The sequence below is a fragment of the Conger conger genome, chromosome 2 (assembly GCF_963514075.1).
Source record: "Conger conger chromosome 2, fConCon1.1, whole genome shotgun sequence".
Lineage (NCBI taxonomy): Eukaryota > Metazoa > Chordata > Actinopteri > Anguilliformes > Congridae > Conger > Conger conger.
Window position 1 is genome coordinate 68,985,668 of NC_083761.1, and position 27,677 is coordinate 69,013,344.

The 27,677-nt window shown below is 45.0% G+C and overlaps 2 protein-coding genes and 1 non-coding gene across 4 annotated transcripts; 1 reads left to right on the forward strand and 2 right to left on the reverse strand.

Moving 5' to 3' along the window:
- Positions 1-18,588, forward strand: sh3bp1 (SH3-domain binding protein 1). Of its 2 annotated transcripts, none has more exons than XM_061230662.1 (18): positions 1-218; positions 5,396-5,438; positions 6,164-6,268; positions 11,021-11,097; positions 11,521-11,632; positions 11,918-11,994; positions 12,405-12,492; positions 13,051-13,119; positions 13,255-13,354; positions 13,607-13,743; positions 13,981-14,092; positions 14,775-14,856; positions 14,953-15,033; positions 15,707-15,820; positions 15,900-15,997; positions 16,264-16,393; positions 16,883-17,091; positions 17,553-18,588. In XM_061230662.1, exons 1-18 carry the CDS (start codon positions 172-174, stop codon positions 17,807-17,809), a joined length of 1,938 nt encoding a protein of 645 aa, XP_061086646.1. In that variant the 5' UTR covers positions 1-171; the 3' UTR covers positions 17,810-18,588. The 2 variants fall into 2 exon arrangements, with proteins under 2 accessions (XP_061086646.1, XP_061086647.1); XM_061230663.1 differs by having other exon boundaries at positions 11,024-11,097.
- On the reverse strand, positions 15,193-15,274 carry trnas-aga (transfer RNA serine (anticodon AGA)). The gene has a single exon. It is a non-coding gene; the product is annotated as a tRNA-Ser (tRNA).
- Positions 18,016-27,652, reverse strand: cdc42ep1a (CDC42 effector protein (Rho GTPase binding) 1a). Its single transcript, XM_061230665.1, has 3 exons — positions 27,503-27,652; positions 21,489-24,288; positions 18,016-20,297 (listed from the first exon to the last, which is right to left on the reverse strand). The coding sequence occupies exons 2-3, from the start codon at positions 21,940-21,942 to the stop codon at positions 19,672-19,674; spliced, it is 1,080 nt and encodes a 359-aa protein (XP_061086649.1). The 5' UTR covers positions 21,943-24,288; positions 27,503-27,652; the 3' UTR covers positions 18,016-19,671.
- Between the last annotated feature and the right edge of the window lie 25 nt (positions 27,653-27,677).

Genomic DNA, 27,677 nt, shown 5'->3' on the forward strand with positions numbered 1-27,677 from the left:
AACTGACTAAAGCTGCTTGTCACTATGTGCTGTGGGGGCTTTTTGTTTTGTTGAAACATGTTGGGGAAATGTAATGCATGCATTGTATCTATAGAAACAATGTCCGAATCCAAGTGATTGCACTGGACTATAGAGAACTGAAGCAGGCAAGATAAGTACTCCACCCTAGCCATGCTGAAGCAATTCAGCCTCCTCAAACAGTTTGGATCTGCAGGGAAGTAAGTACCATCATGTACCTTTGTTTCTGTATTTTTGTTCTTGTTTTGTTTCATTATAAATAAAGTAAAACTAACATACTCATCTCTGATGAAGTACAGATGCGGTAGGAGCCATGCCAGCGGCCAAATTTCTCTCACACATTTACTCTATAAAAAATGCCGTGGTTGTAATTTAAGGCTTTCTCTCAGAATCTGTACAAAGGATTGTTGTTATGTGAACCGGCATTCTGATACACACAAGATGTAGTCAGTATAAATGTGACTGAACCTGACTTTGACATCCCCTCAAGCAGTACTGGAGTGGATGATCTGCATTAGCTTTATAAAGACTGGCGCCTATGGCCCTGCTTGAGTGCGATAGATTCAGTTCCTCGACAGCTTTGACTCACGGTTGTCAGTGACACTGGAAAAAGGAATGCTCACTAAATGAAAGCTAAGGGAAGCCACAAGCTCTGAAGAAGAAAAGCCTGTGACCGTTCCTCCTTACAGCCACTGTCGCTTTGCACTGTCGTAGTATCATCATTGTTAAATGAGTGTCACAGTTAGGTGACAGAGATGACTAGGGGAGTCCTCTGTGTTTCTGTATGTGTACATGAGTGTATGGCGAGCCGTCATCTTGCAATTTCTGTGTTTGGATTTTTCCTCATATTTTTACACCTGTGTTTGTGTGAAGAGGCTTGTGCTTTGTGTACTCCTGTGATACGCAGGTAACTGGGTTAATTACTCTGTGATATGCAGGTATCTGGCTGATTTACTCTGTGATATGCAGGTATCTGGCTGATTTTATCTGTGATACGCAGGTATCTGGCTGATTTACTCTGTGATCTGGGTGTCAGCCAGGGTGTGGGCCTTCTTTGCATAGTGGATATCGATGCCCTATGTACAGTGGTGTGAAAAAGTGTTTGCCCCCTTCCTGATTTCTTATTTTTTTGCATGTTTGTCACACTTAAATGTTTCAGATCATCAAACAAATTTAAATGTTATTCAAAGACAACACAAGTAAACACAAAATGCAGTTTTTATTATTAAGGGAGAAAAAAAATCCAAACCTACATGGTCCTGTGTGAAAAAGTGATTGCCCCCCCTGTTAAAACATAACTTAACTGTGGTTTATCAAACCTGAGTTCAATTTCTCTAGCCACACCCAGGCCTGATTACTGCCACACCTGTTCTCAATCAAGAAATCACTTAAATAGGACCTGCCTGACAAAGTGAAGTAGACCAAATGATCCTCAAAAGCTAGACATCATGCCGAGATCTAAAAAAAATTCAGGAACAAATGAGAAAGAAAGTAATTGAGATCTATCAGTCTGGAAAAGGTTATAAAGCCATTTCTAAAGCTTTGGGACTCCAGTGAACCACAGTGAGAGCCATTATCCACAAATGGCGGAACAGTGGTGAACCTTCCCAGGAGTGGCCGGCCGACCAAAATTACCCCAAGAGCGCAGCGACGACTCATCCAAGAGGTCACAAAAGACCCCACAACAACATCCAAAGAACTGCAGGCCTCACTTGCCTCAGTTAAGGTCAGTGTTCATGACTCCACCATAAGAAAGAGACTGGGCAAAAATGGCCTGCATGGCAGAGTTCTAAGACGAAAACCACTGCTGAGCAAAAAGAACATTAAGGCTCATCTCAATTTTGCCAGAAAACATCTTGATGATCCCCAAGACTTTTGGGAAAATACTCTGTGGTCTGACGAGACAAAAGTTGAACTTTTGGGAAGGTGTGTGCCCATTACATCTGGCGTAAAAGTAACACCGCATTTCAGAAAAAGAACATCATACCAACAGTTAAATATGGTGGTGGTAGTGTGATGGTCTGGGGCTGTTTTGCTGCTTCAGGACCTGGAAGACTTGCTGTGATAAATGGAACCATGAATTCTGCTGTCTACCAAAAAATCCTGAAGGAGAATGTCCGGCCATCTGTTCGTGACCTCAAGCTGAAACGAACTTGGGTTCTGCAGCAGGACAATGATCCAAAACACACCAGCAAGTCCACCCCTGAATGGCTGAAGAAAAACAAAATGAAGACTTTGGAGTGGCCTAGTCAAAGTCCTGACCTGAATCCTATTGAGATGCTGTGGCATGACCTTAAAAAGGCGGTTCATGCTCGAAAACCCTCCAATGTGGCTGAATTACAACAATTCTGCAAAGATGAGTGGGCCAAAATTCCTCCACAGGGCTGTAAGAGACTCATTGCAAGTTATCGCAAACGCTTGATTGCAGTTGTTGCTTCTAAGGGTGGCCCAACCAGTTATTAGGTTTAGGGGGCAATCACTTTTTCACACAGGGCCATGTAGGTTTGGATTTTTTTTCTCCCTTAATAATAAAAACCTTCATTTAAAAACTGCATTTTGTGTTTACTTGTGTTGTCTTTGACTAATATTTAAATTTGTTTGATGATCTGAAACATTTAAGTGTGACATGCAAAAAAATAAGAAATCAGGAAGGGGGCAAAGACTTTTTCACACCACTGTATGTGTCAACGAGAGCTACAGAGGAAGTGCTGTCCAAGCCAGGCTTATTTATGTATATCTTATGATGACGCTGCTGCTGACTGAAGTACTGTAGTGTTCCACAGCGCATGACCACACCTCATGACACTATATGTTTTTTACAGATAGTTCTGGCTCTGACGAGTGAGTTATTAATAAACTTCCCAACACCTTCGAGCAGAACAGTATTGCCAGAGCCGAGATCCCATCTGGCACTTTTGACTATGTGAGGGGATAACCAATGAGTGTGTGACCTTCATTACAGATAACACACACACAGGATATGTGACCCACTTCCTCACTGGACTATCACAGACTTTATGTGTCAACACAGGCTTTCATGGCAATATACATGTACTGACATACATATAGGAACACAGGCAATAACATATGTAGCCTGTGTTCCTATATGTATGCATTTTGTACATTTTGGGTTTGTGTGTGTGTGTATAATAAAATATCCAGGCTTCACTGTGGACTTCCTGCAGAATATTATTTTTCAAAGCAGAAACCATACACAGAAGAATAAAGACAATAAAGGTTTTGTGAGGAGAATTAGGAGCTTGTATACACCTTGGGCAACCGCTGTTACTATGGAGATATTTCTTTGAAATAATTTGTATGAAAATGCTGCGATACAGTGATGAGCGTCTTTATCAGAATTATCTCTCAGTTAATTTAGGTGCAGACCACAACTTCATGTGCGTGCCCCAGGGGGCAGCCTGTACCTGGGACCCGGAAGGATGTCTCCGGTGTAGTCATGATAAGTTCTGCACAGCTGTTGGGCCCTTGAACAAGGTCTTTAACCCCACATGGCCACCCCATTGTTTCAGGGTAGATTGTCTCCTGCTTAGTCTAATCAACTGTAAGTCGCTTTGGATAAAACATGTTGATGGTGTGTATGGCCAACACATTCAATTTTTCTCTCATCTAACTATAGCACTCCCTTCCAGTCATAATTCCAAAGATGTTTGGCAAACTTCAGATGCTGGGTTTTGCTTATTGTGCTTAGTAAGGGCTGTCTTCATATAGTATAGAGGTGCCATTTTATGGATCTTTTTGAGGCTTGGCGTCCCCAAGATCTCTGCAATTCTGCAATTCTTGATTCTGCATCCCACACCATCTTACTCACCGTCCGTGGGGACAACATGCACTACGTCCTCTTCCTGGCAAGTCTGCAACCAGGCTATATGTTTGAACTTTTATTACAGTGCTAGATGGTATGTTTAACTGTTTAAGTGTTTTTTGTACCGATTACCAGACTTGTGACAGTCAATTACCATCTATCTCTCCTGAATTGACAGTTCTTTGGCTTTTCCCATGCTGATGAGTGGCAAAGGAATTTTGCATGCTTGTTTACCTCATTTGTCTACTCCAGTGAAACTGCAAGTCATGGAATGATACATTATTAAGTAAAATTGTATTGGCAATTTCACTTTGTTTGATTTTATTTGCAATAATTGTTAGGGATGCCATTGATTTTGACACGTATGGTTTTCAGTCCAGTACACACACAGACACACACACACACAAGCTGCAGTATAGGTAGCAACACATCCACCCATTAAATAAATGTCCCTCTTTCATCTCAGTTGGTTACATTCCTTTCCCTGGGCAGTGCAGTATGTGTATTCTCTGTGGTAAACTGAGAGGGGGGGGGGGGACTTCTGCACAGCAAGCCAGAGGTTTTGGTATGAGTCTGGGACACGGAGTTTGTGCATGTCTGTGTGTCAGTGCATGTGAGAGCTCCGGGTGGTGGTGCACGATTTCGCCAGTTCATTCTCATCTGAGGGCGTCATTTTCCCACATGCAATATCAGATAGCATGACTCAGGGTGGAGGCAGAGCAGTCCTGTGTTTAGTAACTTCTGTGGAAATGGGAAGACGACAGAGGCAGTGTGAAAAGAAACCACTTTGATTCTCACCATCTCTTATCCCCTTCATCTCATTTCCATCCACCTCTCTGGCCCTCATTTTAAGACGCTAACCTAATGCTTCTGATATAGTAAATGAACTCAGCCTGAGTTCTGTAGTGCATGTCATCGATTCATATTTTGTGTATATTTACTAGTATTACTGCTGGGTTCTGTTCACCCTTTCCGTTGTTGCGCAGGACAGGATGTGGCAGTGTGCTTATGACCATGCAGGGCCTGTGACGTGTGTGGTGTCAGCTGGCTGTTTACTTTCACCTGCTAATCGCTCCTGTTGATTTTTGCATATCCATTGGTGTGCGGTCATCCAATCAATCATCATCCAGTCTTTTATTCAGAAATTACAAATATGATATAGAGAAATGCTAAAATATTAGATTGTCTCTAAGTAATCATGTAAAATATGACAATACAGCTTAATACAGCAAAATATATTTGCTTTCTTTATACTGGGCACTTAAATATGTCTGTCTTGGCATGTACCAGCTGTTGCCATGTCAATAACAATGATATTTGACCAGGTTTGCCAGTTGGATATACAAGTCATTTCTTTTCACTTCATTCAACATCTTTGTCACCTAGACTCACAAATTACATCACCAGAGGAGGTGCACATCATTTCTCACATGCCTACCATGGCATTAGCACTGCATAAAAGTCAGTGAAGGACAAAGATATTTGAGCAGATCCTCAGTTTGATGCAAATCCCAACAGTGTGAATCCTGCCAACTCTGTTTTATACACCTCTAGGTCTCAAGATGCTTCGGACCTCCTCTCAGAAAATCTGGCTTTGGTGAGTGGCTCTTTTGAGTTGTCCTGAATTTAGAGGGGGACAAATGTTACACAGCTGGCAGAAATGGAGCCCTGTGGAGTTCATTACTTTCATTCAGAAAGGCTAATTAATGCCTGTTACAACCGGCATTCAAGCAGTCAAAACAAAACATGGAGACCAGACAAGGAAAATATATTTAAAGAGTTTTATTTTCAATAATTGTGTTTGTCTGAATGCGTGTCAGAGTGAATCAGTTTAGGGGTGTTTGAGTGTGAGTGTGAGTGCAAGCAGAGTGTGGAAATCCAAAATAACAAAGGAAGACCAAGTCAACCAACAACCAACAACCAACAACCACTGTCAAAGGCTCAGCACTGAGCGAGAAATCACTTCCCTGAGCATCTGGGTGAAGCCATTTATCAGGGTTCTCTCAGGTGCAAACATCCAGGAAAATTGGTAGCTCAAGTAATTATCCAATCAGCCATTAGACCATTCCAGGGGAAGGGAGGGATAGCACGCACCACTGCCACCGGCTGGACGACAGCAACAACTTCAGCTGAGGAAGACCAGGCATGGTCGTCACACACCGTTTAGTGCATGTTTATTTATGAGTGCCCCAATGAGTATTCAAATGCCATGCCCATAATTAGAAATGTATATTTACTGTATAGTTAATAATGTTTTGTTGGTAGACTCCTATGTTCTAGGCTACTCCCGCTATCCTAAATCTTAAACCTCATTGTCTGCAGGTGGAGCAGAGGGTGGAGCCTGTCAAGAGGGCTGCTCACATTGTTTACAAAAGGTTGTCAGGCTGCCTGCAGAGTCAGCAGGGCATGGATGCAGAGAGACGCATGGTAACTACGCACCTACCTGAGTGTGTCTGACTGCATAGCAACTACACACCTGCCTGTCTATCTCTCTGCATAGTAACTACACACCAATCTGTCTATCTCTCTGCATCGTAACTACACACCAATCTGTCTATCTCTCTGCATCGTAACTACACACCAGTCTGTCTATCTCTCTGCATCGTAACTACACACCAATCTGTCTATCTCTCTGCATAGTAACGACACACCAATCTGTCTATCTCTCTGCATAGTAACTACACACCAATCTGTCTATCTCTCTGCATAGTAACTACACACCAATCTGTCTATCTCTTTTAATCATAACTACACACCGCAAACCATAATGGGCAATGCGCATTCTGTCGGGAGGCGAATAAATCCACTCTCGCTTTCCCAAAGCGTGACCACACCTCCGCTACCATGAGTGGGTGAAGACACCACTCTAGGGGGGAGGGACCGCCCCGAGACAAGAGGTCTGCGCCGCAGTTCAGCTGCCCCGGGATGTAGAGCGCCCGTAAGGAGCGAACTCGCAGGTATGCCCAAGTCCAGATCCTCACCGCCAGCCGGTGTAGATGTGGACATTTGGTGCCGCCCTGTCGGTTTAGGTAAGCGACTGTTGCTTTGTTGTCGCTTCTGATTAGAACGTCTGCCCCGAAGACGGGGTTCGAAACGTTGTAATGCAAGCCATACTGCTATGATCTCCAGCACATTGATATGAGGCAGAGGAGGGTTCCACAACCCGCTCGCCATCATTCCATTGCAGACCACACCCCATCCCTTGGTGGAGGCGTCTGTGTATACAGGGACATGAGTGGAGATAGCGCCCATTGGCACACCAACACTCAGCATTCACCCATTTCGCCAGTGCGAGAGTGCTCTCACAACCGACTGCGGAATGCGATACAGCTTTGCGCGGTCTCTCATTGGATCGAAATGCATTCGCTTGAGCCAGAATTGCACCGGTCTCATGCGTAGCAATCCCAACGGAACCACGGCGATTGCTGCCGCCATTAAACCCAACAGGCGCATAATCGTGATTGCACTGATGCAGCGACCTGGGAGAAATCAGCAAGCATGGTCTCTCAGGGAAGCAATTCTCCAGCCGGAGCCCAAGGTACTGACCACACTGGCTCAGGGTGAAAACGCTCTTGTCGCGATTGATGGTGAAACCCAATCCTTCGATGTGGGTTATCAGCATCTCGGTGTGTTTCGCAGCCTGGAAGGGGCTAACACAAGCCAGTCGTCCAGATACGTTAAAACCCGTATGTCGCAACAGGGCGATAGCAGCCCGTGCCACCATTTCGAAGGTGCGGGGTGCCAGGGACAGACCGAATGGGAGTTTGGTAAATTTGTACACTCTTCCCAGAAAAGAGAAATGAAGGTACTGTCAATGGCACTGTACAATGTTCACATGGAAGTAAGTGTCTTTTAAATCTACGAGCGTGAACCAGTCCCCTTGGCTGATTGAGCTCATTACACGCTTGTGCGTTAGCATCTGAAAATGATGGTTCAGTGCTGGCAGGTCCAATATTGGTCTCACACCGCCGTCTTTCTTTGGAACTAGGAAATAAAGGGAATAAAACCCTCGCATTTCGTTGTGTTTGGGGACTAGGCGGATCGCGCTTTTTGCCAAGAGAGCCTCTATCTCTTGGGAAAGTGTGCTGTTTAGATGCGGGGGCATATTCGTTTCCCTTACTCCTACAAAAGGAGGAGGGGGGACAGCAAACTGTAACGGGTAGCCCACTCTGATTACAGTACTGAGCCATGGCGTCAGCTTGCACTTCCAAGTCCAAGCACAAAGGTTGAACGCGGACCTGGTTGAAAGCAGTGCAGACTGTGCCACGGGCTTCTGAATTTGCAGAAGCCCGGCTCTTAAGTGGGGGCGGGGTCGAATTCGAGCCAACGACCTGGTGTTTATCTGGGATAGGCTGATGTAGAGTCCTGGCCGGCTTCGATTCTGAGCCGGCGAGGACTCCAATACTGCCTGAATGTCGGGGAAAAAAGCCCCTTTTGACTGGGAAATCACCAAGCGCTGATGGCAGCTTTGAGGCAGAGGGCAAGGGAAATGTTTGTGTAACAATAGGGGGAGTGTGCTTTGTGACTGTAGGCGCTAGCAAAGTCCGTGATACAGGAGGGGTGTCCGGTCCACTCGACCGCTACGACACTCTCCCGCCGAAATTCAGGAACGCTTCTGGGCTTTCGATTGAGGCGGATGGGCCCTGGGTGCAGTAGGGTTGAACGGCTTTGTCCAAGCCTTGCCGCTAGCAATAGCAGTAGCGTCTCTACGACCACCGAGCTGAGCGCCGGGATGACGACACAGGAGTGCGGCGAGTCTTAGACCACGAACGGCGATCCTGGCGTCTTGCTTCTGAAGCAAGAGGCAGGTGCTTCTGCAGAGTGGGTCTCTCCTCATCCAGTCGTTTAAACCTCGCTATCGCTTCGGTCACCGCTGGACTGAAGAGACCGTCGAGAGAGACTGGGGCATCAAGGAGGGGGACCTTGTCCGCTTCGGGGAGTGCCGAGTTGGCTAGCCATAAGTGCCGGAGAGATGCTACACTCCAGCCCATAATCCGTCCAAAATCCTATGCCAACACCTGGGTGAGGTGCAGGATTGCGCCCGCGTTCTTCCTCAGCTCCGCAGAAACATCATCTGCGAGGGAGGGAGTAAGGGACTCGATCAAGTTTGTCTGTGCTATCGCTAGGATAGCAAGATTGTTCGTTGCATCGGCGCCTTGGGAACCTCAGATAAACGAACGTTCAGACCAGGCAGCTGATATCTGCCCAGACCGCGTGGGAAGGTTAGGCTTCCTTGCGCTCCACCTTGCTGTGGGGGCGAGGAGATGAGTAGCCAAAGAATCTTCGAGTCGCAGAACCCCTTCCGTCTGAAGCCTTTGTCGGCCCGACACCACCGTGAAAGGCAAAAAAGACACTACCGGGGCTTTCGTAGAGAAAGGCTTGGCCCAGGTAAGCTGCACGTAGTGCTGTACAGACGGGCAGACGGGGGTCGGTTGCACACCATGCCTCGATGTGTCGCACCTGTACACTGGAGCCACCAGCTGGTTTACAGGCGCTGCAGGAGGAGGGGGCCAGGGGAGCTCCGCTCTGGTCGCCTCCGCTTTCATCACGACCGGAAAGTCTTTTAACAGGGAGGGGTGGTGCTCTAACTCACCCGTCACCATTGGGATAGCGACAGGCTCCAAATTGTCGTCTGGAAGGATCTCCTGATCGCTAGAGTGGAGAAGGAGGTCGTCACCCTCGTCCCCAGAGCTGTTAGCGAGGGTTAGGAGCGCCTCTTCCAGATGGGCCGTGTCAGCCGGAACCCTGCCATCGCGCAGGTTCGGTCTGTCCTCCTGAGAGTGCATGGCAAAAGGCTCAGGAAAGTCAGCCCAACTGGTGTCTTCGCGGTGCATGCTTGCCCGGCACAGTAACTCTTGCGCCCCGAGTGCAGCGCAGGCGGTGCAAGTCACCTTAGATAAGGCCGCGAGAGCATGGGTCTCGCCGAGACACATAACGCAAGAAGTGTGAGGGTCCGTATTCTCCACGGCTGCGTTGCACCCTTGGCACTGCTTCATGGCGAAATCTTCGAGCTCGATGTCGTCTAGCGAGGGCCTTTGAGTCGGGAAAAAAAGCTCCTTCCTCACAGCTGTGCATTTCTGCTCGCAGAAGAAGAACGTCTGCGTGGTAGAAACGTAAGTCTCCAGCTAGGTTGCTAACCTTGCGCTGAAAATTTGAGAAGAAAGAACGACGGCCTGCGATGTCGCTTATATAGCCACCGTATGCAAATTTGGTCGCTAAAGCGCATCTTTGCCCTGGTTTGCCATCAAGATGGCGTTGCATAGATCGTTTTTCAGTCTTGAGATTGGATAAAATCCAATTCCCATAGAGCTTAAAGTGAAGCAAATAAAGAAATAGAACTACACACCAATCTGTCTATCTCTCTGCATCATAACTACACACCAGTGTGAGGGAGCAGGGGCGGGAGACCAAGAGCGACCGGGATGGGATCACAAAGTAACGATAAGTTGGATAAGAACTGATATAAACCAAAAAGAAGAAATCTCCAAACAAAAAGCAGAACTACCAGTCCCTATGCTTATAATTAATGCTGGACCTCTGTACCGGCTCAGTGCGCTCATCAGAGTGAAACACCGAAGCCCAGAGCAGTGCCAGGAAGAGACGTAAATAGCTCTCCACATAGCTGGCCACGATTGGCAATGATTACACCCGTATTGCGCATGCGGAGGGTAATTTATCATATAAACGTGGCCGGCACGCCCTCACAAGGTCTAGAGGGGTCAAACTCGGAATTTCCCATATGTAGGCTAAGGAAACCATGACAACCAGTCTTTCTATCTCACTGCATCGTAACTACACACCAGTCTGTCTATCTCTCTGTATCGTAACTACGCACCAAGCTTCCTATCTCACTGCATAGTAACTGCACACCAGTCTGTCTATCTCTCTGCATCGTAACTACACACCAGTCTGTCAATCTCTCTGCATTGTAACTACACACCAATCTGTCTATCTTGCTGTATGGTAACTGTGTGCCTTCCTGTTTCACTGCACTCTTATGGTATGGACTTGTTTGCTTACAAACTATGTGTGGCTCATGGCCAGGTTAGTTCCAGTCATTAGCAGTTAAACCCCAGCCATTGGTCTTCCTCTCCTTCCTCCGTGTGCAGGATTCACTGTATTTACTGCAGATCTTTTGTTCTGTTTCATGATCATCATTCTCTCTCGTGCTCCCCACAGAAGAAGCTGCCTCTGATGTTGCTCTCTGTCAGTATGGCTGAGAGCCTGAAGGACTTTGATGGAGATTCCACCCTCAGGTGAGAGCCACCTGTCAGAACTGCATACCCACTGCTGTGGCCCATTCATTCAATTTCAATTATATTTCATTTCAATAGCGCTCTTTACAAAGACTCTGTCGCAAAGAGGCTTTATGGAGAAAACAAAAAAGGGGAAATTGGGCAGAAACCAGGCAAATTGAGGTAAAATTACCCAGTGGGAACAAAAACACTGTATGGTGGCTAGAAAAATACATTCCCAATGGGGAGAAATCTTGTGAGGAACCCAGCGTGAAAGTGCATCCTCCACTGGCCAGCTATTCAATGGTAACAGAAATGTAATGAGGGCATCTATCAGGGCAAATACTGAAATGGGTTGGTCCTGATCAGTCCTTACACAGCAGCCTGTGACTGGAATTCCAGTTAGTGCAATATTAGAGCCCCCAATCTCCATGTCTCTCTCAGGAAGGTCCTAGAGATGACTTGCTTCATGCAGAGTTTTCTCGCAAAGACCCTGGCAGATTTTGAAGTGCAGTTGGAGAAGAAAGTTTTGGAGCCCCTCAATAAACTCAGTGAGGTAAGATATTGAATTCAGCCCCGAGAATGAAACAAACATTGCAAACATGCTTCACTGATTTCTGAATTCTTAATTTCTGTTTCAGTCTGTCTCAGTACCCGAGACAGAAACTGAAATTGGTATAGATTCGACACGATTTTTACACTTTGGAACTATGTTGACAACTCTTTGCATTATCTAGAGACAAATGGAGTGACAACATGGTCAGCTTTCATTTGTGCATTTAAAACATTACCCTGATGATATAGCTACAGAGACTGCCCATTACCCTCATTTTGATTGCAGGAGGATCTGGCTGAGCTTTTGAAGAACAAGAAACAGTTTACTAAACTCACAACTGAATGGCACAATGCACGCAACAGGTATGTTGCACTGATTGGCTGACTCCTTGGCATCTGCGTATTTGTTGTAACCCCACTGTGGCTTTAAAAAAAATGACTGGTTGTTACGACCAGCACAATGCCGAAATGTGATTCAGGCAGATGCCAATTGAAGGAATAACAAGGTTATTTGAATGAAAAAAAACATATATAAAACACAAAAGTAAACGTTAGTGCAAATGTGGCTGTTGGGTGAGTATTAATATGGTGTCGGGGGTAAAGCAGAAAACCGGATGGTTGGATGGGGCTATATAGCCTGCTAACCAGCTGCAGAACATCTCCCCAATCTAACCTGACTGGTAGAAAGAGGCCGAACACGTCAGGTATGGGGCGGGTTGTGCATTACTTGGACCGTTTGTGAATCGTGTCCCTCCTCTCTCCCCATCGCTCAGGTCCCAGACCAGCTCAGGGCCGCAGGCCAAGCAGGACGGGCTGCGGGAGGACATGGAGGAGGCCTGGAGGAGGCTGGAGAACATTAAGGTCACATCCCGCAGACAGCACTGCCACCATGACACTCAGAGGCTGAGAGCAGGAGTGGTGATCGGAAATGCAGGGCGTTTTAGTCAGTGCAGTGGCCATTGAAAGGCAATGTTACGTTACATATGTCATTAAACAACTACGACAGCGGCACCATCTAGCTTTTAAAGTGATACTTGATAGATGAAATATTTGATATCTGGCCTGATTTCTGACTCACCCATGATGTTGTGGGTCGATAGTCTGGCCTTCGCATTCCTGCCGGCCATGGGACTCCTGCTAGTGAGCCATAGTAATGGAGGTGAAGAGGGCACCTCTCATGCAGCTCCAAAACCCCGTAGGCCTACTCCACAGATCACCTTCAGTGAGCAGAATCATAACTACATAACATAATGTTGAAGTGAAATTACTGCTAATTCTGTTCATGTATAATTTTATATAGAAGTGTGCAGAGCGTGCGATAAGCTACCTGGCCATATAATAAAATGCATGCACACACAAACTGATATAACTTGCAAGGGCTAGTACTTACTTAACTGAAGCAAAGTATTTTGTGTGCAGGACGAGTACTCTGCAGATCTTTACCATTTTGCATCTAAAGAAGATGAGTATGCAAGCTACTTTGTCCGGGTAAGTGTGGCTTCAGTTAATATAACTGCCCTGTGAGTGTTTGTGTGTGTGTCTGGGCATTTGTGCGCATGTGTGTATTTGCGCGTGTGTCTGTGTGTGTGCGCATGCTTGTGGTAATCAAGCATCTTCTTTTAGTTGTTGGATCTACAGGCAGAATATCACAAGGTATCTCTTCAGTTTCTGGAGAGGAACATTTCAGAACTGAAAGAGAGCTGCATCCAGGCAGGAAACCAAGGTAGACATTTAATTAAATAATTACATTTAATTGATTGAAATGATCATATACCTTTCGAAATCGAAATTATTCTTCTCAATGTCAAGATATCAGGATCACATGTGCGTGAATATCATCTCTACTCCCCTTACACAAACAAACACTGTGTGTGTCTGTGTGTGTATGTGCATACACGTGCGTGTCTGTGTGTGTATGCATGCATGTGTGCGTGTGTGTGGGTGTGTATGCATGCATGTGTGTGTGTGTGTGCAGTGTGCGCGCAGAGTTGCTCTTTGGGGAAGGTGTTTGGAAGGCCTCTGCTGTCTCACCTGCTGGACAGTGGAGAGGAGATTGCCCTGCCCATCCAGCTCTGTGTGCAGATGCTGCAGGAGAAGGGCCTGGAGGAGGAGGTGAGCTCACATTACATCATTATTCTCATTTTGGTACCATTATATTTTATTATAGCACAATTGTCTAACTGGGGACTGGGGGGGTTGGAAATTAGCCTGTAGTAAAGTGAAATGCAGAGCTTTTTCTTGTTTTATGCTGATAATGTTAAACTGCACTACCCCCAAACACATTCACAAACAAGTAAATAACTAAATACATGAATAGATAAATAGATTCAACGTAACTCTTCTCTTTAGGGATTGTTCAGGCTGGCAGCTTCAGCCTCTGACATGAAGAGGCTGAAGTGCAGTCTAGACTGCGGCCTGATCGACCACAGCGAGTTCAGCTCCGACCCCCACGCTGTGGCTGGTGAGTGTGGCAGGAAGGGGGGGGTGGCAGACGACTGCGGGAACATATTCATGCTGTTGGCGTGTAAAAACACCAACGCGCAGATCTGCAGAAATGGAAATTAAACTGTTACGCCAATGTTACACCAGACATGGTCCAGTTTCATTTCTATTCATTTCTATTCCATGTCACTTTTCACACACAACACTAGTTCCTGTTATACAGCACATTTTGAGTATTAACATGAAGCGCATCTTCAGGCGCAAACTGAAGGCGCACCTCTTCAAACAGCACCTCTCCCTGTCCCTCCCTACCTCCCTGTGAACCTTAATTGTTGTTTTTGTGATTTACTTTCTGTGTATCAGGATGTTTTAGTTTGGCTAGGTAAGCAGTGTTTGGCTAGTTAAGGGGTTTGTTCATACATTTGCATGAAAAAATTGTTGAAATTGTTCTTCCCTCTAGGGTCTTTCAGCACACTTATTCCTGGTTATGGGTAGGCACTTTGTTGTATGTCGCTCTGGATAAGAGCGTCTGCCAAATGCCATTAATGTAATTAATGTAATGTAAATAAAGAAAACAGGCAGAAAAATCTATGTATAACCTGTGGAACAATACTTACTTTAATCATTGTATGCGTATGCTATCTTTTATTCTTTCCATGATTATATATGTTAAACTCCCTTTCTGCCTTTGGATGTGACAGGGGCACTGAAATGCTACCTGAGGGAGCTGCCGGAACCTCTCATGACCTTTGACCTCTACAGCGATTGGTTCAAAGCAGCAGGGTAAGGAAGGAGCACTCAGAGCACAGTTCTGTTTCATTCAAGACATATGTTTGCATCCACCTGTACCCCTGCCTTCCTGCTCTCCTCCCCGCCCAGGGAGAAGGAGGAGTCAGACCGCCTGGAGCAGCTAAAGAGGGTACTGAAGAAACTGCCCGTAGAGAACTACAAAAACCTTCGGTGAGCCTGTCCGTCTGTCTGTCCTGTCTATACCGTGTCCTACCCAGCAATGGAACCAGCAACCATCATCTAAACTGCTGCTGAACACAGTAGGCATTAGTATGAACTCAGTGCATGCTCATTTCCAGTTCATTTGAACCCAAACACAAAACTACTGAACGTAGTCGGCAGGATTCGAACCTGCGCGGGGAGACCCCAATGGATTTCTAGTCCATCGCCTTAACCACTCGGCCACGACTACTGGATGCTGGCTTTTCTGCTGCCATTAGTTCATGCACTGAAACATACACACAAAAGTTGTTATATGCTACAGTTTTTAGTTTCCCTCATTGTGTACACGCAGAATGTGATATTGACATCATAGCAATCGAAAAGCAGAAACTCAGACCCCTGCTGGGACAGGATGCACCTACAGTTTTGATTGGGTATTCCAGGCAAGGACAAAAATAATAATAAATAAGGGGTTTTGGCTTCGGTTGAGAAAACTGAGAAAGTTATTTTTAGTTTTTTTTTACTTAATAGCGACTAAAAACAGTAGTATAGCAGTCATTTTAACTGGTTGAAAAGATTTAAGGCAGAGAGTGCCATATGGCACTTGGGAATTTACGGCAGTTACACTTGATTGTCATATGGCATTCTTGGGACTGGATGGGCCTCTTTTGCTGTGCACCAGGTACCTGATGAAGTTCCTGGCCCGTCTGTCAGAGCACCAGGCCGTCAACAAGATGAGCCCCAGCAACATTGCCATCGTGCTGGGACCCAACCTGCTGTGGCCCCACAGCAAAGGGTGAGCACTGAGTCTGATTCACACTGCCTGAGAGCCTGTGTGGGTCTCCTTTAACCCCTCTCCCCCCCCTCTCTGCCAGGGAGGACTCTCTCATGGACATGGCCTCCACGTATTCTGTCCAGGTGGTCGCTGTGATCGAGCCACTCATCCAGTACACCAACGACCTGTTCACTGAAGGTAAACCCCTTCAGGAGAAACTCTGCCGGATATCTGTTCTCTTACAGTTCAGTATTTAGCAGAAGCTCTCATTCTAGACAGCTTACAGAGATTCAACTTTTGCATATGTCTTGTCTGAGCTTGTGTCTTTGTGTGTGAGTGTGCAAGGCTTTGATTAGCATTGCTGAATTAGCATGATTGCACACTTCAACATCTGGTGAACGTGGCATATCTCTCTTCCTCTGTGGAAAAGTAAAAGGTGTAAGTTTCCCTCTTTTCGTTTTCAGAAGAGGACTTTGATATCCACGAAGTTCTGGGAAGCCCGGATTTCAGCGATTCCCTGCTCCGGCGCATGGACTCTTGGATGGCACACACTCACGGCACGACCCTCTCCTCCCCCCTCTCACTGACGAACAGGTGCAGTACCGCCCCGCACCCTGGTGTACTGCTGTATTCTCAAAGAACAGGGCTGTACAGAGGAAAAGTCTCATATCATTTCTCATATCAGTTCTCATTTAACGGTCATGTAAAATTCAGAGGCGTTGACCGAATTAGAAGTTACACAATCCATCATAAATATAAAAAATAATTTTGTGTAAACTTCACTGTTGGTTGTAACATGCTTGTATGAACTATATATATTACCATATATATTATATTATGTAACTATATAACAGAAATAGCTTTTATATATTGTAGTAATCGTCTATGTGAATGTCTGTGTGTTTGTGTCTGTGTGCATATATGTGTATGTGCATGTGTGTGTGTGTGTTTGTGTCTGTGTGCGTGTTTGTGTCTGCGTCCGTGTGCATATGTGTGTGTCTGTATGTGCATGTGTGTGTATGTATATGAGTATGTGCATTTGTCTGTGTTTTCTTTCTTTGTTATCACCCTTCCCTCCCACAGCTCCTCAGTTTTCTCCAGTGCTCTTGCTACTGACTCCAGCCCAGCAACCTCCCCGACCCAGAGAGAGAATCCACCCTCTCACAGTGACTACCCGAATTCCACACAAAACCAGGACAAGGACAGTAACCAGGGTCCGACCCCAGAGCCCAAACCCCAGGGTCCAAACCAACCCCAGCGCTATCCTACAGCACCCACCGGGACCCTAAGAGGTAACGTCTGTATCACAAAGGAGTTGTGAAATAGGTTGCACAACACAATGTCAAAAGCACATTAATGTGTCCAAAGGTTGGAATCCAGTCTGGACCACATCAGCACTATCTGTGGCCAGCAGCCCCATGGGGTATTAGTACACTTGGTCATAATCGGGGAAGGAGGCTTGCAGTCAGTAGTGTACTCCTTAACTGGCTCTCCTGTGTCTCTCCTCCTGTCAGTTAGGTGCCTGGTGTCTGTTTGTGTCAGCTCCATGAGTCACTTGGCACAAGAACAGCACAGTGCTGTTTTATTTTGATGAGGAAGGAAGTGTTGGCTGCAGGCATTTTAAAAGAACACACGCACCCTCCGGAATAGAGGATGTTGTTGTGATAGAACAGGCTTACAGTCAAAGATGGCTATTGAAATATGAGAAATAAAGTGAAATAAATGTGAGTAAAAACGTCGGTTTTCCTCACAGATCAGAGACAGCAGTGTAAACTACGCCGCATGCGGAGGAGTACAGAAGGAGAAGTGAGCCCCGGTCTCTCCTGGCAAACGAACAGCTCCAGCCTCTCTCCACACTCAGCCCAGCCTGTCGCCCCAGAGCCCGCCTCATCGTCCATCACACCCCAGGATTCCTCCACCCTTCGGGGCAGGAACAGAAGAGCTCTGCTCCGAGCCCCCGCCGTTGCCCCTCCCCCGCCCCCTTGCCAGCTCTCCTCCGCCATCCAATGAACCCGGCAACTCTGGAATTCTGTTCGGAAATTTCCTATATTTACATCCGTCACTAATCTCCATGGCAAATTGTTTTCACTACCTGGGCTGCTCTCCCTTCTTCACCTGCAGCAGGCTGTGCAGCAAGACAGCGCTGGGGCTGTCCTCTTCAGCAAGGCCCACAGTGAGAACAGAACACAGCCCCCACATATCAATGCATGTTATTAAAAACAAGACTTTTTATTATACTCATTATACAATATAATTGTTACTATTTGTAAGTGCACCACATACATTTGTATTGTACATATACATACGTTTTTTTAGACTGGCCTTGACTGCTCAAGGCATAAGGCATAAAAGTGTAACACAGTTACCCAAAGGCCGCCCACAATGTTTTGCTTAAGCTGTTTGTTTTGTTTCTTTGTTATAAACATTAACAATACACACCTAACAGAAATGTATGGGCATTTTAAAATTGAACTTGGTAATACAACTCCAACAGCAACAGCATAATGTATTGGCTTTTGAGAGGAAGCGGAAAGCATGAAGGATGACTGCAGAAAGTTTCGCTGGAACGAACAGTAAACGATGATGGGAACTGTGTGTGTCAGATGCATATCACAAAAAAAACATGCATAATATTCTTATAACATGAAAAAATATATTAATACTGACAAATATCTACAAACAAAATCTGTTTAATTTTCCCATTTCATTCGATCTGTTTCCTCAAACTAACTCAAAGTCCATATGCATCACATTACAAGAGTTCCCTAAAATAAAAACACTTTGTGTGATCTCTTTTCTTTTTCAATCTTTGCAGCACTTGCATATTTATCAATTCATGCTGGACATTTATTTATATTCATCTTATATTAAGACGCTGAACAATAATACACTGCAACATGCTGTTATGACTCATGTTTTGCCATTGGGGTGACATGGCTCAGTTGTCTGGCAGTCTGAGGGTTGCAGGTTTGATCCCCCGCCCAGGCTGTGTCGAAGTGTCCCTGAGTAAGACACCTAACCCCCAAGACGCTCCTGACGAGCTGGACGGCACCTTGCATGACAGCCAATCGCCGTTGGTGTGTGAATGGGTGAATGAGAAGCGTCAATTGTACAGCGCTTTGGATAACGGCTCTATATAAATGCCAACCATTTACCATCCCATTCCTCTTTTTGCTTTTATATGAAGGTTTTGTGTTCCGTGAGGATTGAGTGGCATTCTGGAGATGCCAAGTTAGCGAGAAGCCAAGTCCCAAATGAACAGCCATGCTCCACCCACGTAAAGACTTTAGCAGTAAGGCAGAACGTCGGAGCAGTTCTGCGACTTCACATGTGGTGGGTGTGTTGATATTGAGAATATGCCATGTATTCAAGGGTCAGTGTTTAAGGATTAACAATAAATCTGTCCATGTCTGTGTTTCTTTTATAATTTGGATATGTGTCCAAAATATATCAATTCCATTATTTTAAATTCCCAATTGGCATACGTCTCTTAAATGCAGTTTATTGATCTTGCACCATAGTTGAAGGTGTTGACAGTATTGACATGGTCATTTTGTTTCCTTCGATGATCATATTTCTGCCAGTTTTAAAATCTTACCCTGGGAAACAAGTCTTGGTGCTAACACTGTTATAGTTAACCATGACCTTGCTCAGGATTTCATATGTTAAAGATGAATTGATATGGTGTATTATAAGAAGAAGGAAAATATTTGCAGTTTGAGGATTGTCCAGGACCTAGACTCTGCAAACGCATTACCATTTCACCTGGCTCTCACATACACACATACAAAAAGGACATTCCATCACATGGCTATAATTATATAGTTGTATATATAACAGCCACGCTCAAAGGACTTGCTTTGCTTGTTTTTTTATACTTTTATTTCATCCTCTTCCTCTGGATAGGCGCAAGGCCCTCTCCTCTTGGCACATCCAGTAGAGTCCACAGTATCTGGGCTGAACTGCCGTTTGTCCCAATCCACAGTCTCCTGTGTCCCTTTCGAAAGTCCCCCGCTCCCGTAATGGCGTGCCAGCACATTGGCGGCCATTTTGAACCTCACTGCCTCCATGCCTGGCTCCGCCCTCGCAGTGGACCCCATCAGCACATCTGGGATGGCCCTCCTGGGCGGATCCCCCTCCAGCTCCTCCCACTCCCTGCCACGCGAGCCGAATCCTCGCATGTTCAGATCCTCCCTCAGCAGGGAGCCCGCCACCGGGGTACTCGCTGGGAAGGTCGCATGACCGCTGGGCGGGCAGGGCTCCTTCTCCTCTTCCTCTTCCCGCTTCTCCTCGTCCACCCAGCTGTGACGGCCGCCGTCCGGGCTGTCAATCACGCCGAAAACCTCGCTCATGAGGGAGGGCCCCAGGTCGACGGTGAAGGAGGTCATGGAGTCGCAGTGCAGCAGAGGGAGGATGCTGTCGTCCGGCACCGAGCTGCGGCGGAAATCCGAGCGGTAGGTTCCGGAACGGGGCAAGGTGGCGAAGCCAGATTCCACACCTGTGGAGGCAGAGAGACCGTCAGCCGAGCAACGACCTGCCACACCTTTTCACTTATAACGTCCAGTTCGTAAGCTGAAGGCCATTTACTGGATATCATTTAAATAGTGGACATATTATGTACATTAAATTGTGTCCTCGGCAGAACAACAACCACATTGATTTGAAAAGCTACCAAGCCATATGATTTGCTTTGAATTTCTTTTTTTTAAAGCAGAAGGTCTGCTCTCCTTTGGCACTTTATTCAGAGAAGGGACCACAGCTCAGAGAGTGCTGTGGCAGGGAATCGAAGCCCCAGACGTGCTTGGATTTATAGCTTGGGAGTCAACACACCCCTTGGACTGCACCACACGTGTCCTGCCTCGCCTCGTGAGCCACCACCAGGTGGCAGTATATACGAGGCTAACAGGCCGCTCCTGCGCCCTCCTGCCCACGCACATTCCACTGTGGCGTGGTGACCTCAGTGGCACTCAGCTTTTTTCTCAGGGCCTGAGTTAAATGCACACATGGCAGGTCTGCATGGAGACAGGGGGACACAGGGTGAAACAGCTAAATACAGCGAGCGACAGGATAGGAAAAGATGGGATTGAGAAAAGACGAAAGGGAAGAACAAGATGTAGAAAGGTTTTGTTTATCTTATCCCCGTAGATTTTCCCTGGGCGACTGTGCCTCCTGCTCATAAATGTTGGTAAATTCCTTTTGAGTTTGGTAATCTTAGGGCAGCGGGGAATTCCAGCTGTCCCACAGGTCTCTCTCTCTCACTCTCTCTCTCTCTCTCTCTCTCACACACACACACACACTCAGACACAGCAGGGTAGTGTGGTCTTAATTGTGTACAGTCTCAAAACAAATCAATACAAAGGATCACTGGTGATCTGCGTCGGCTCTAGGTGTAGGCAACATAGGTGGCTGCCGAGGGTAGCAACCGTCTGGGAGGGCCAAATGAAGAGGGAATAAGAATCCATGTGTTCATGATAGTTGGCGAAACCCAGTCCATGATCACTACCTCTAACCCCGGTTAATAATGGCTACCAACCCCCTCCCTCAGTCCAGGATGGCTACAAAGGACTGCTATTCACACTCAGCTGACAGGTTCTTAGTGGATATGACTGAAAAGTGCATTGGACTCAAATGCAGGCCTGGAAACAGTGGTGTGTCAGTAACGGCCGTGGGTCCTATGAGTGCCACTCACCATATGTGCAGGTGAAGTCCTCTGGGGACCTGGGTGAACTGGGGAAGAGCTCCCTCTGCAGGCGGCCGTTGGGAGCGTCAGCGTCCAGCCGCGGCAGGGAGATGGCGTTTTTGATGATGGGGGAGACGGCGGGGGGAGGCGGGGAGCTGTCCGGGGGGACGGCGCGTTGGGGGGTGGGAGTCTTGCGAACGTGGCGCAGGGTGCGGGAGAAGAAGCCGGCGGTCTTGAGGGAGGGAGAATCGACAGGGTCCGCCACTGCCCCGTTCCCCGTGCCGCCGTGGTTGCTGAGGAAGGAGGTGTCGCCGAACACGTCGCCCCCGCGGCCCACGTGCATGGTGTGGCGGAAGTCGCCCATCGGGGGGCTGATCATGTCCGCGGTGAGGTCCTTCTTAAAGCGCCGCTTCCTTTGGGAGGAGGACACCAGGCCCTTTATCCCTGGGAGCTTCAGACTCATCGTGAGCGAGTGGGTCGGTGACCCAAAAATGCTTTAATCCCAATGAAAGAGGGAGAGAAAATACTCAATGCAACTTGCAGGCAAAGCCTCTTTCAGTTGCACGTTGTAAGTTCAAATACCTTCTCCAGGTGTATGACCCAGAACCAAATTTTTTTAGTTTAGTTTTTGTAAGCCATGTGTCAAATTCTGTGTAATTGCAGAAAGAGAATTCCTTGGACAGAAACAGCATTCAGAGCCGCTCAAAGTCAGTCTCGCAGTGTTCTCTGCCTCGCCGTGGCGGGAAACCGGTGCCAGGATGTTGTTTATCTGAACTCCCCTTTTAGCTCACAGAGCTGCCCAGGTCCGTTTGATTTGTGTTGTTGTCCAGAGCTGCCATATTTCGGTCATAATAAAAGAGAGTATAAATTATACATCCCAGGTCCCTGAAAAGCAGTGTAAGGGGCCAGAGACTTTGGGTTCTGCAGTTGTTTTGGGTTTTGGTTTATAAAACATCAGTTCAGAAATAAATTCCTCCACAGCTGCCCATGTTCTTGTGGTCAAAGACTGGGACTGTTTCGGCCTTATTTAGGAAAGATTGTTCATTTTATGCCTCGTACAGGCTTATAATTAGAATGAAATGACCCTTCTGTAAGGTAAAAAAATTAATTAGTCTTCATGCTTGTGGTGTTAATACATGGTGCATACATGTATTATCTCTCTGAACGTGTACCTTACTCTTGAAAAGACACCTAACTATGAACTGGCTTTCTTTAAATTCCACTCAGTGGCCAAAATTACATGTTTGTAAAAAATAATCTTCAAGACTCCATCAGTTTAGCACACACACAGTGTGCCACACTCCCAGAGCCAGTTCATATTGTTAAGAAACACTTTATTCACACTCAAAAACCTCTCCGGCCCCACAACTCAAATTATTGTCTACAAGCTTAGTCAGTGTTTTTTTTTTTTGTTTGGCAAATGTGAGAAGGCAAGTTTCAAGCTATCTCTCTCAGCCCCCTGTCTTATTGTGTTACAACATGCCTGCCACCAAATGAATACATCGTTTCAGATTAAAGATTTGAAACCCTTACAATGCCTTTTGTCTGGATGGAGAAGCAGGGTCCCCCTTTCACCAGTATGGGCATGTCCTGAACAGCAGGCCGTACCGTTGTTTACAAATATCCAAAGCATGTTCCACCAGATTAAACATTGCTTTATTTTTAGCCAAAAGCTCACAAGATACTTAAAATATTAAGATAAGGCAGTCTGCTAGCATACTTTATCAAAGAAAATGTCCTGTCTGTTGACAAGTCACCACAGTTCACGTTTGTTATTCTAAACTGGCAGAGTAATGGATATTTCCTGTGAAAAGTGTTATCAAGTGGTGTACATTAACATCCAGCTGCTCATTTTAAAAGTAGCCATACACTGGAAAAATCTACCACACCTTTGTTTCGGTCTAAAAGGATGTGTTATTAATGAAACAATTGGAATTGGTCAGGTTTAAAACAAATGACGAGACTTTTTCAAACACAGAACTGGCTATTTACTGTGGTAGGCCTCTTAAGCTTAAGCTCAGCAAATGACACTATTTGTGCTTTGGCTCCTGCAGTCAAGTATCGGTGGACAGGAGTTGTGTTTGAATCTATGTTCAGTTTTCAATAAAAGAGTGAATAACTCTAACACAAAGACTGCATGGACAGTTGTGAGAAGTGAATAATGGACAACTTGAATGTGCTTTTTCTTAAATTGCCACAAAGCTATAAAAAAATGATGGTCAGAAACCTGGCAGCTGTCTCTATGTCTATATGAGTCGCTGTATTGTTGGAAGCCTCCCTAAACCAGGGGATATTGCTTGTGGCCGGTGGGTTTCTGAAGCAGGACTTACTGTGGATCTTAACAGAGTATCCCCTGGGCACTGCAGCTGCAGTTAAGGGTCTCCATACAAGACCCTACAGAAGCACAGGTCATCCTGGTATCTCTTCTTTTCCTGCTAGATTTTTTTACTCCTCACTTGATGGGTTTTTCTGCTTCAGTCTTTGTATTAGAGTCTGACAACTCAGCGTGAACTCCCCTTTAAAAGAATCTGAGGAAATAAAAAGCTTTTTTTTAAAGCCAAGAGGACATTTTTCATGTCAAAGGCTATAAATTAAATGTGATAATCAATGATGTGGTTCAATGTCTTTAAAAAAACCGTAGGAATTGGTCACGTCCTGGATTAGGCCCTAATCTCTCTTTTCTTCTCCTCCTTCCTCTCTGTCCTCTTCCTTCAATCCACTTATCCCTCCATTATCCCTCCATTATCCAGGCTTGAACATCTCCTGCAGCTTCATCCAGGGAGAGCAGCTGCTTCTGAACAGGACTGTACTGTGAGAGGAGGGAAGGGAGAGGGTGATGAGCCACATGCGTAGCAGTATCGGGTTAAAGAGGTGCAGTGGCCATGTCACAGAGGACTACCGCAGAATAAGACCCAAACATGGTTGGGTGGCAAGGGCCGATTCTTTAGCAATGCATTTTGTGCCTGGCATGAGCTCACGTTCGTGAGAAATCGAGTGCTATGAATGAAACATGGTCACATTAATAACTCTCACGAATACCACTAACAGGGGAGTGAATTGCATGTTGAGCCCGGCTGTGAAGATTAATCATTCTGACTTACTTCGGGGGACAAAAACATTCCAACAGCATTTCAGGCGATGCCTGAACTGGAAAGCAGCATGAATTTTACTTTAGAAGAATTTACATTCTTTAAAAAGTCATTGAGTGATTCTCTGGTTTACTCTCACGTTCCTGTAATTTTATGAAAGGATTTCAGCATTGTCAGCTTCTACACTACACCTGCATTTGATATATGGACACTTTAAATGTAAAGGTAATTAGCATATTACATTTAAGCTGTTTACAATATTTCACCTTCTCTATTTTACGGGCTTTCACCGTAAAAATTCACATACATTTTTCCACAGTGCAAGGTCTAATGGGAACAGTGTGTGCATAGAAACCTGGAAAGAAAAAGAACCAAAAAAGCCAAACTCTCTTGATTGCCGCAATTAATAAAAAGTTCATGTCTCTGATGAAAAACATGTTTCATTTCATTTCACTCTGTCTCCCTGCCAGTAAAAAGTCAGCCAGTGGGTCTGTGGACCACTGAGGACCAGCTGGCACCAACTACAGCAACGATTACAATGGAGGTTTCTGTTCTGCTACAGTAGGTCAGTTCCTAGCTCTGTTAGCCATGATTCTACATGTATTTCAGATCATATACACTCAGTGAGCACTTTATCCGAGATTTATTAAGACTTCTTTTTTAGACTTATTCAGTCTCCTACTGCTGTAGCGTATGTACTTAGAGGTTTCCTGCAGTGTGTGTTCAGAGATGCTCTTCTGCATACCACCACTGTAATGTGTGCTTATTTGCATTACTGTCATCTTTCTGTCAGCTTCGACCAGTAAGGCCCTTCTCCTATGACCTCTCTCATTAACAATGCGTTTCTGCCCACAGAACTGGTTTCTCATTCAAAGCCGTGTGCTTTAAATATGTTAATATGAATGGCTTTTGCTTCCCTTACTTTTCAAATCATTCTGGGGTTGTTTTTAAAAATTATTTTTCAGTGTTCTTCTTTCACACCTCCTCATTTACCCAGATGGACAACCAACCAAGGCCTCAAATCCCCACTGCTTCAGTTCACTGACTTTTTACAAGCATATTTTAAGTCAAAAAATTATTGCATCATACTATTTGTGTTATCTGAAACTTTCTTATCATTGCCTAAATTAACCAGATGCACAAACATACAAATAAGGCCTTATCTCTCCACTGCTTTAGTTCATGTAGTTTTTCATATTTTATTTGATTATGTAACCCTTAGATTAGTGATCATTTTTTCACCATATTGTTTATAATTGTTTATACACTGCGCTGTGAATATAACCATCATTATATTGGACGTTCTATAAAATCATAGAAATTATATTAGTTGCACACTGCAGTCATTTTTCAGAATCCGAGTGAATTTACGAACTGCTCCAAAATGTGTCACATAATGAAAACCCTGCTATATAAATACAATTATCCAAAAGGATTATGACATATAAACCCTCACCAGAACAGTATCTTGAATTTGATTGATTGATTGATCATTCATATTACTACAAATGTTAACCAGACAACAGGCATTTCAGTTGTGACCACATTGTTGCAGTTGGGACTGCTCTTTATGACGTCACACCTGTACTCCACCATTTAGATTTGGAATCAAATGCATGCGGGTAAAGTGGTACATCCACACCTGCCTCCTGAAAACTTTTTCTGACCTGTCGGACAAATGTTTGGGGGGCTTTCGTCATTATGGTGAGAATTCTTCAGTCATGAACTAGAGGTGTTCCTTGGCCTTCCAGGCCTTTTGCAATTACTGAGTTCACTAGTATTCTCTTCTTAATGATTTTGATAAGCCTATGGAGTGACCTATATTTGATTGCTTTTTCTTCTTTCCTCTCAGCCTCATAATGGCTTAATTGACTTTTATTGGCACAACTCTGATCCTCATGTTGATAAATGCCAATAACAGACTCAAAAAGGCAATCAAAAGCCTGAATTCAAGAGACACTGTTATATCTACACTAGGGAAGCAACTAAACCTAAACGCATATTATAAAAATAATAATAATAAAAACTTGGTCCCAAACATCACGAAGCTGCATATGAAGTAACACTTATAAACGCTATAAAATGAAGAATTATATGAATAAATTGCAAATATTTTCAGATGTTTTATGTGGACGCATTGGCAGCAGACTATAGACGCTGACGCGTGGGCAAGTCAGCGCACGTTCCGTGGGACGCTGCGCATGCACTCTCTTATGGAGATATGAAGATATTGTCCTCCGAATAGCCTAAGAAAAACACATTGTGGATGCAAAGTAGGAATACAAAGCAAACAATACTGTCTAAATCTGCCAGCATGTTTGACACAAGAAATCTGTATATTTAAAAATTATTAAATGTCCACTGGCCGCGAGATATGAACATCATTACTGAGAAATTTCACATTCACAGTTAATGTGACAGAAATGCCTAATGAAGTCGCTAGCCAGCTGGTTAGGTACTTTATTGATTTGACATGAAAGGTTATTTGGTTATGATCAAATTTATTTAAATGAACGTATCATTGACACGATGTCAAGTGAACAAACTCATAATTCTAAAGTCAATTCAGAAAACAGAAAAAGTAATAATTTGGTATAATTTGCATACGTCAAATGGAGAGTAGAATAAAGTAGCCTAATATTTCAGTGATTTACGCTGAACATTTTCCTGTGAAGACAGATTTAGATTGTGACGAAGTGCAATAATTGTCAGCAGCCAGCATCATATTGTGCATTATGGAACTTAAGTTTAAGGTTGCACTGAATATCAACTGTATGCAATAGTATACTTGTACATTTTTTTAAATAATAAATACTAATCACAACCATATTCATTAGCCCATCAAATTATCAAAACCAGGGTACTTTCTAATAAATAAAGCAAACTACTTTAAAAGTTTCATAACTGGACATTAGTTATAAAAAAAAAACTTACGTTTAAGACTGAAGAATGTATTTCACAAAAGAAAATACTGCCGAAAGTGTAAAATCCATAAATGAATTCCTCCGATATACAAACGTACATGCTATCGTTTGCATTTAAACATTTTCTGGTATAGGTTTCACCTAACCATACGGTAAAGACCGCTACAGTGTAGGCTCAGTAAGAA

What these genes read in the sequence shown, in the direction of transcription:
- sh3bp1 (XM_061230662.1), top strand. Translation starts at nt 172, where the DNA reads ATGCTGAAGCAATTCAGCCTCCTCAAACAGTTTGGATCTGCAGGGAA. An exon ending in GGAGGCTGGAGAACATTAAG is followed by an intron (nt 12,493 to 13,050) that starts GTCACATCCCGC and finishes TTTTGTGTGCAG; the next exon opens with GACGAGTACTCTGCAGATCT. An exon ending in GAGAACTACAAAAACCTTCG is followed by an intron (nt 15,034 to 15,706) that starts GTGAGCCTGTCC and finishes GCTGTGCACCAG; the next exon opens with GTACCTGATGAAGTTCCTGG.
- cdc42ep1a (XM_061230665.1), bottom strand. Translation starts at nt 21,942, where the DNA reads ATGAGTCTGAAGCTCCCAGGGATAAAGGGCCTGGTGTCCTCCTCCCAA. An exon ending in GGACTTCACCTGCACATATG is followed by an intron (nt 20,298 to 21,488) that starts GTGAGTGGCACT and finishes CTGCCTCCACAG; the next exon opens with GTGTGGAATCTGGCTTCGCC.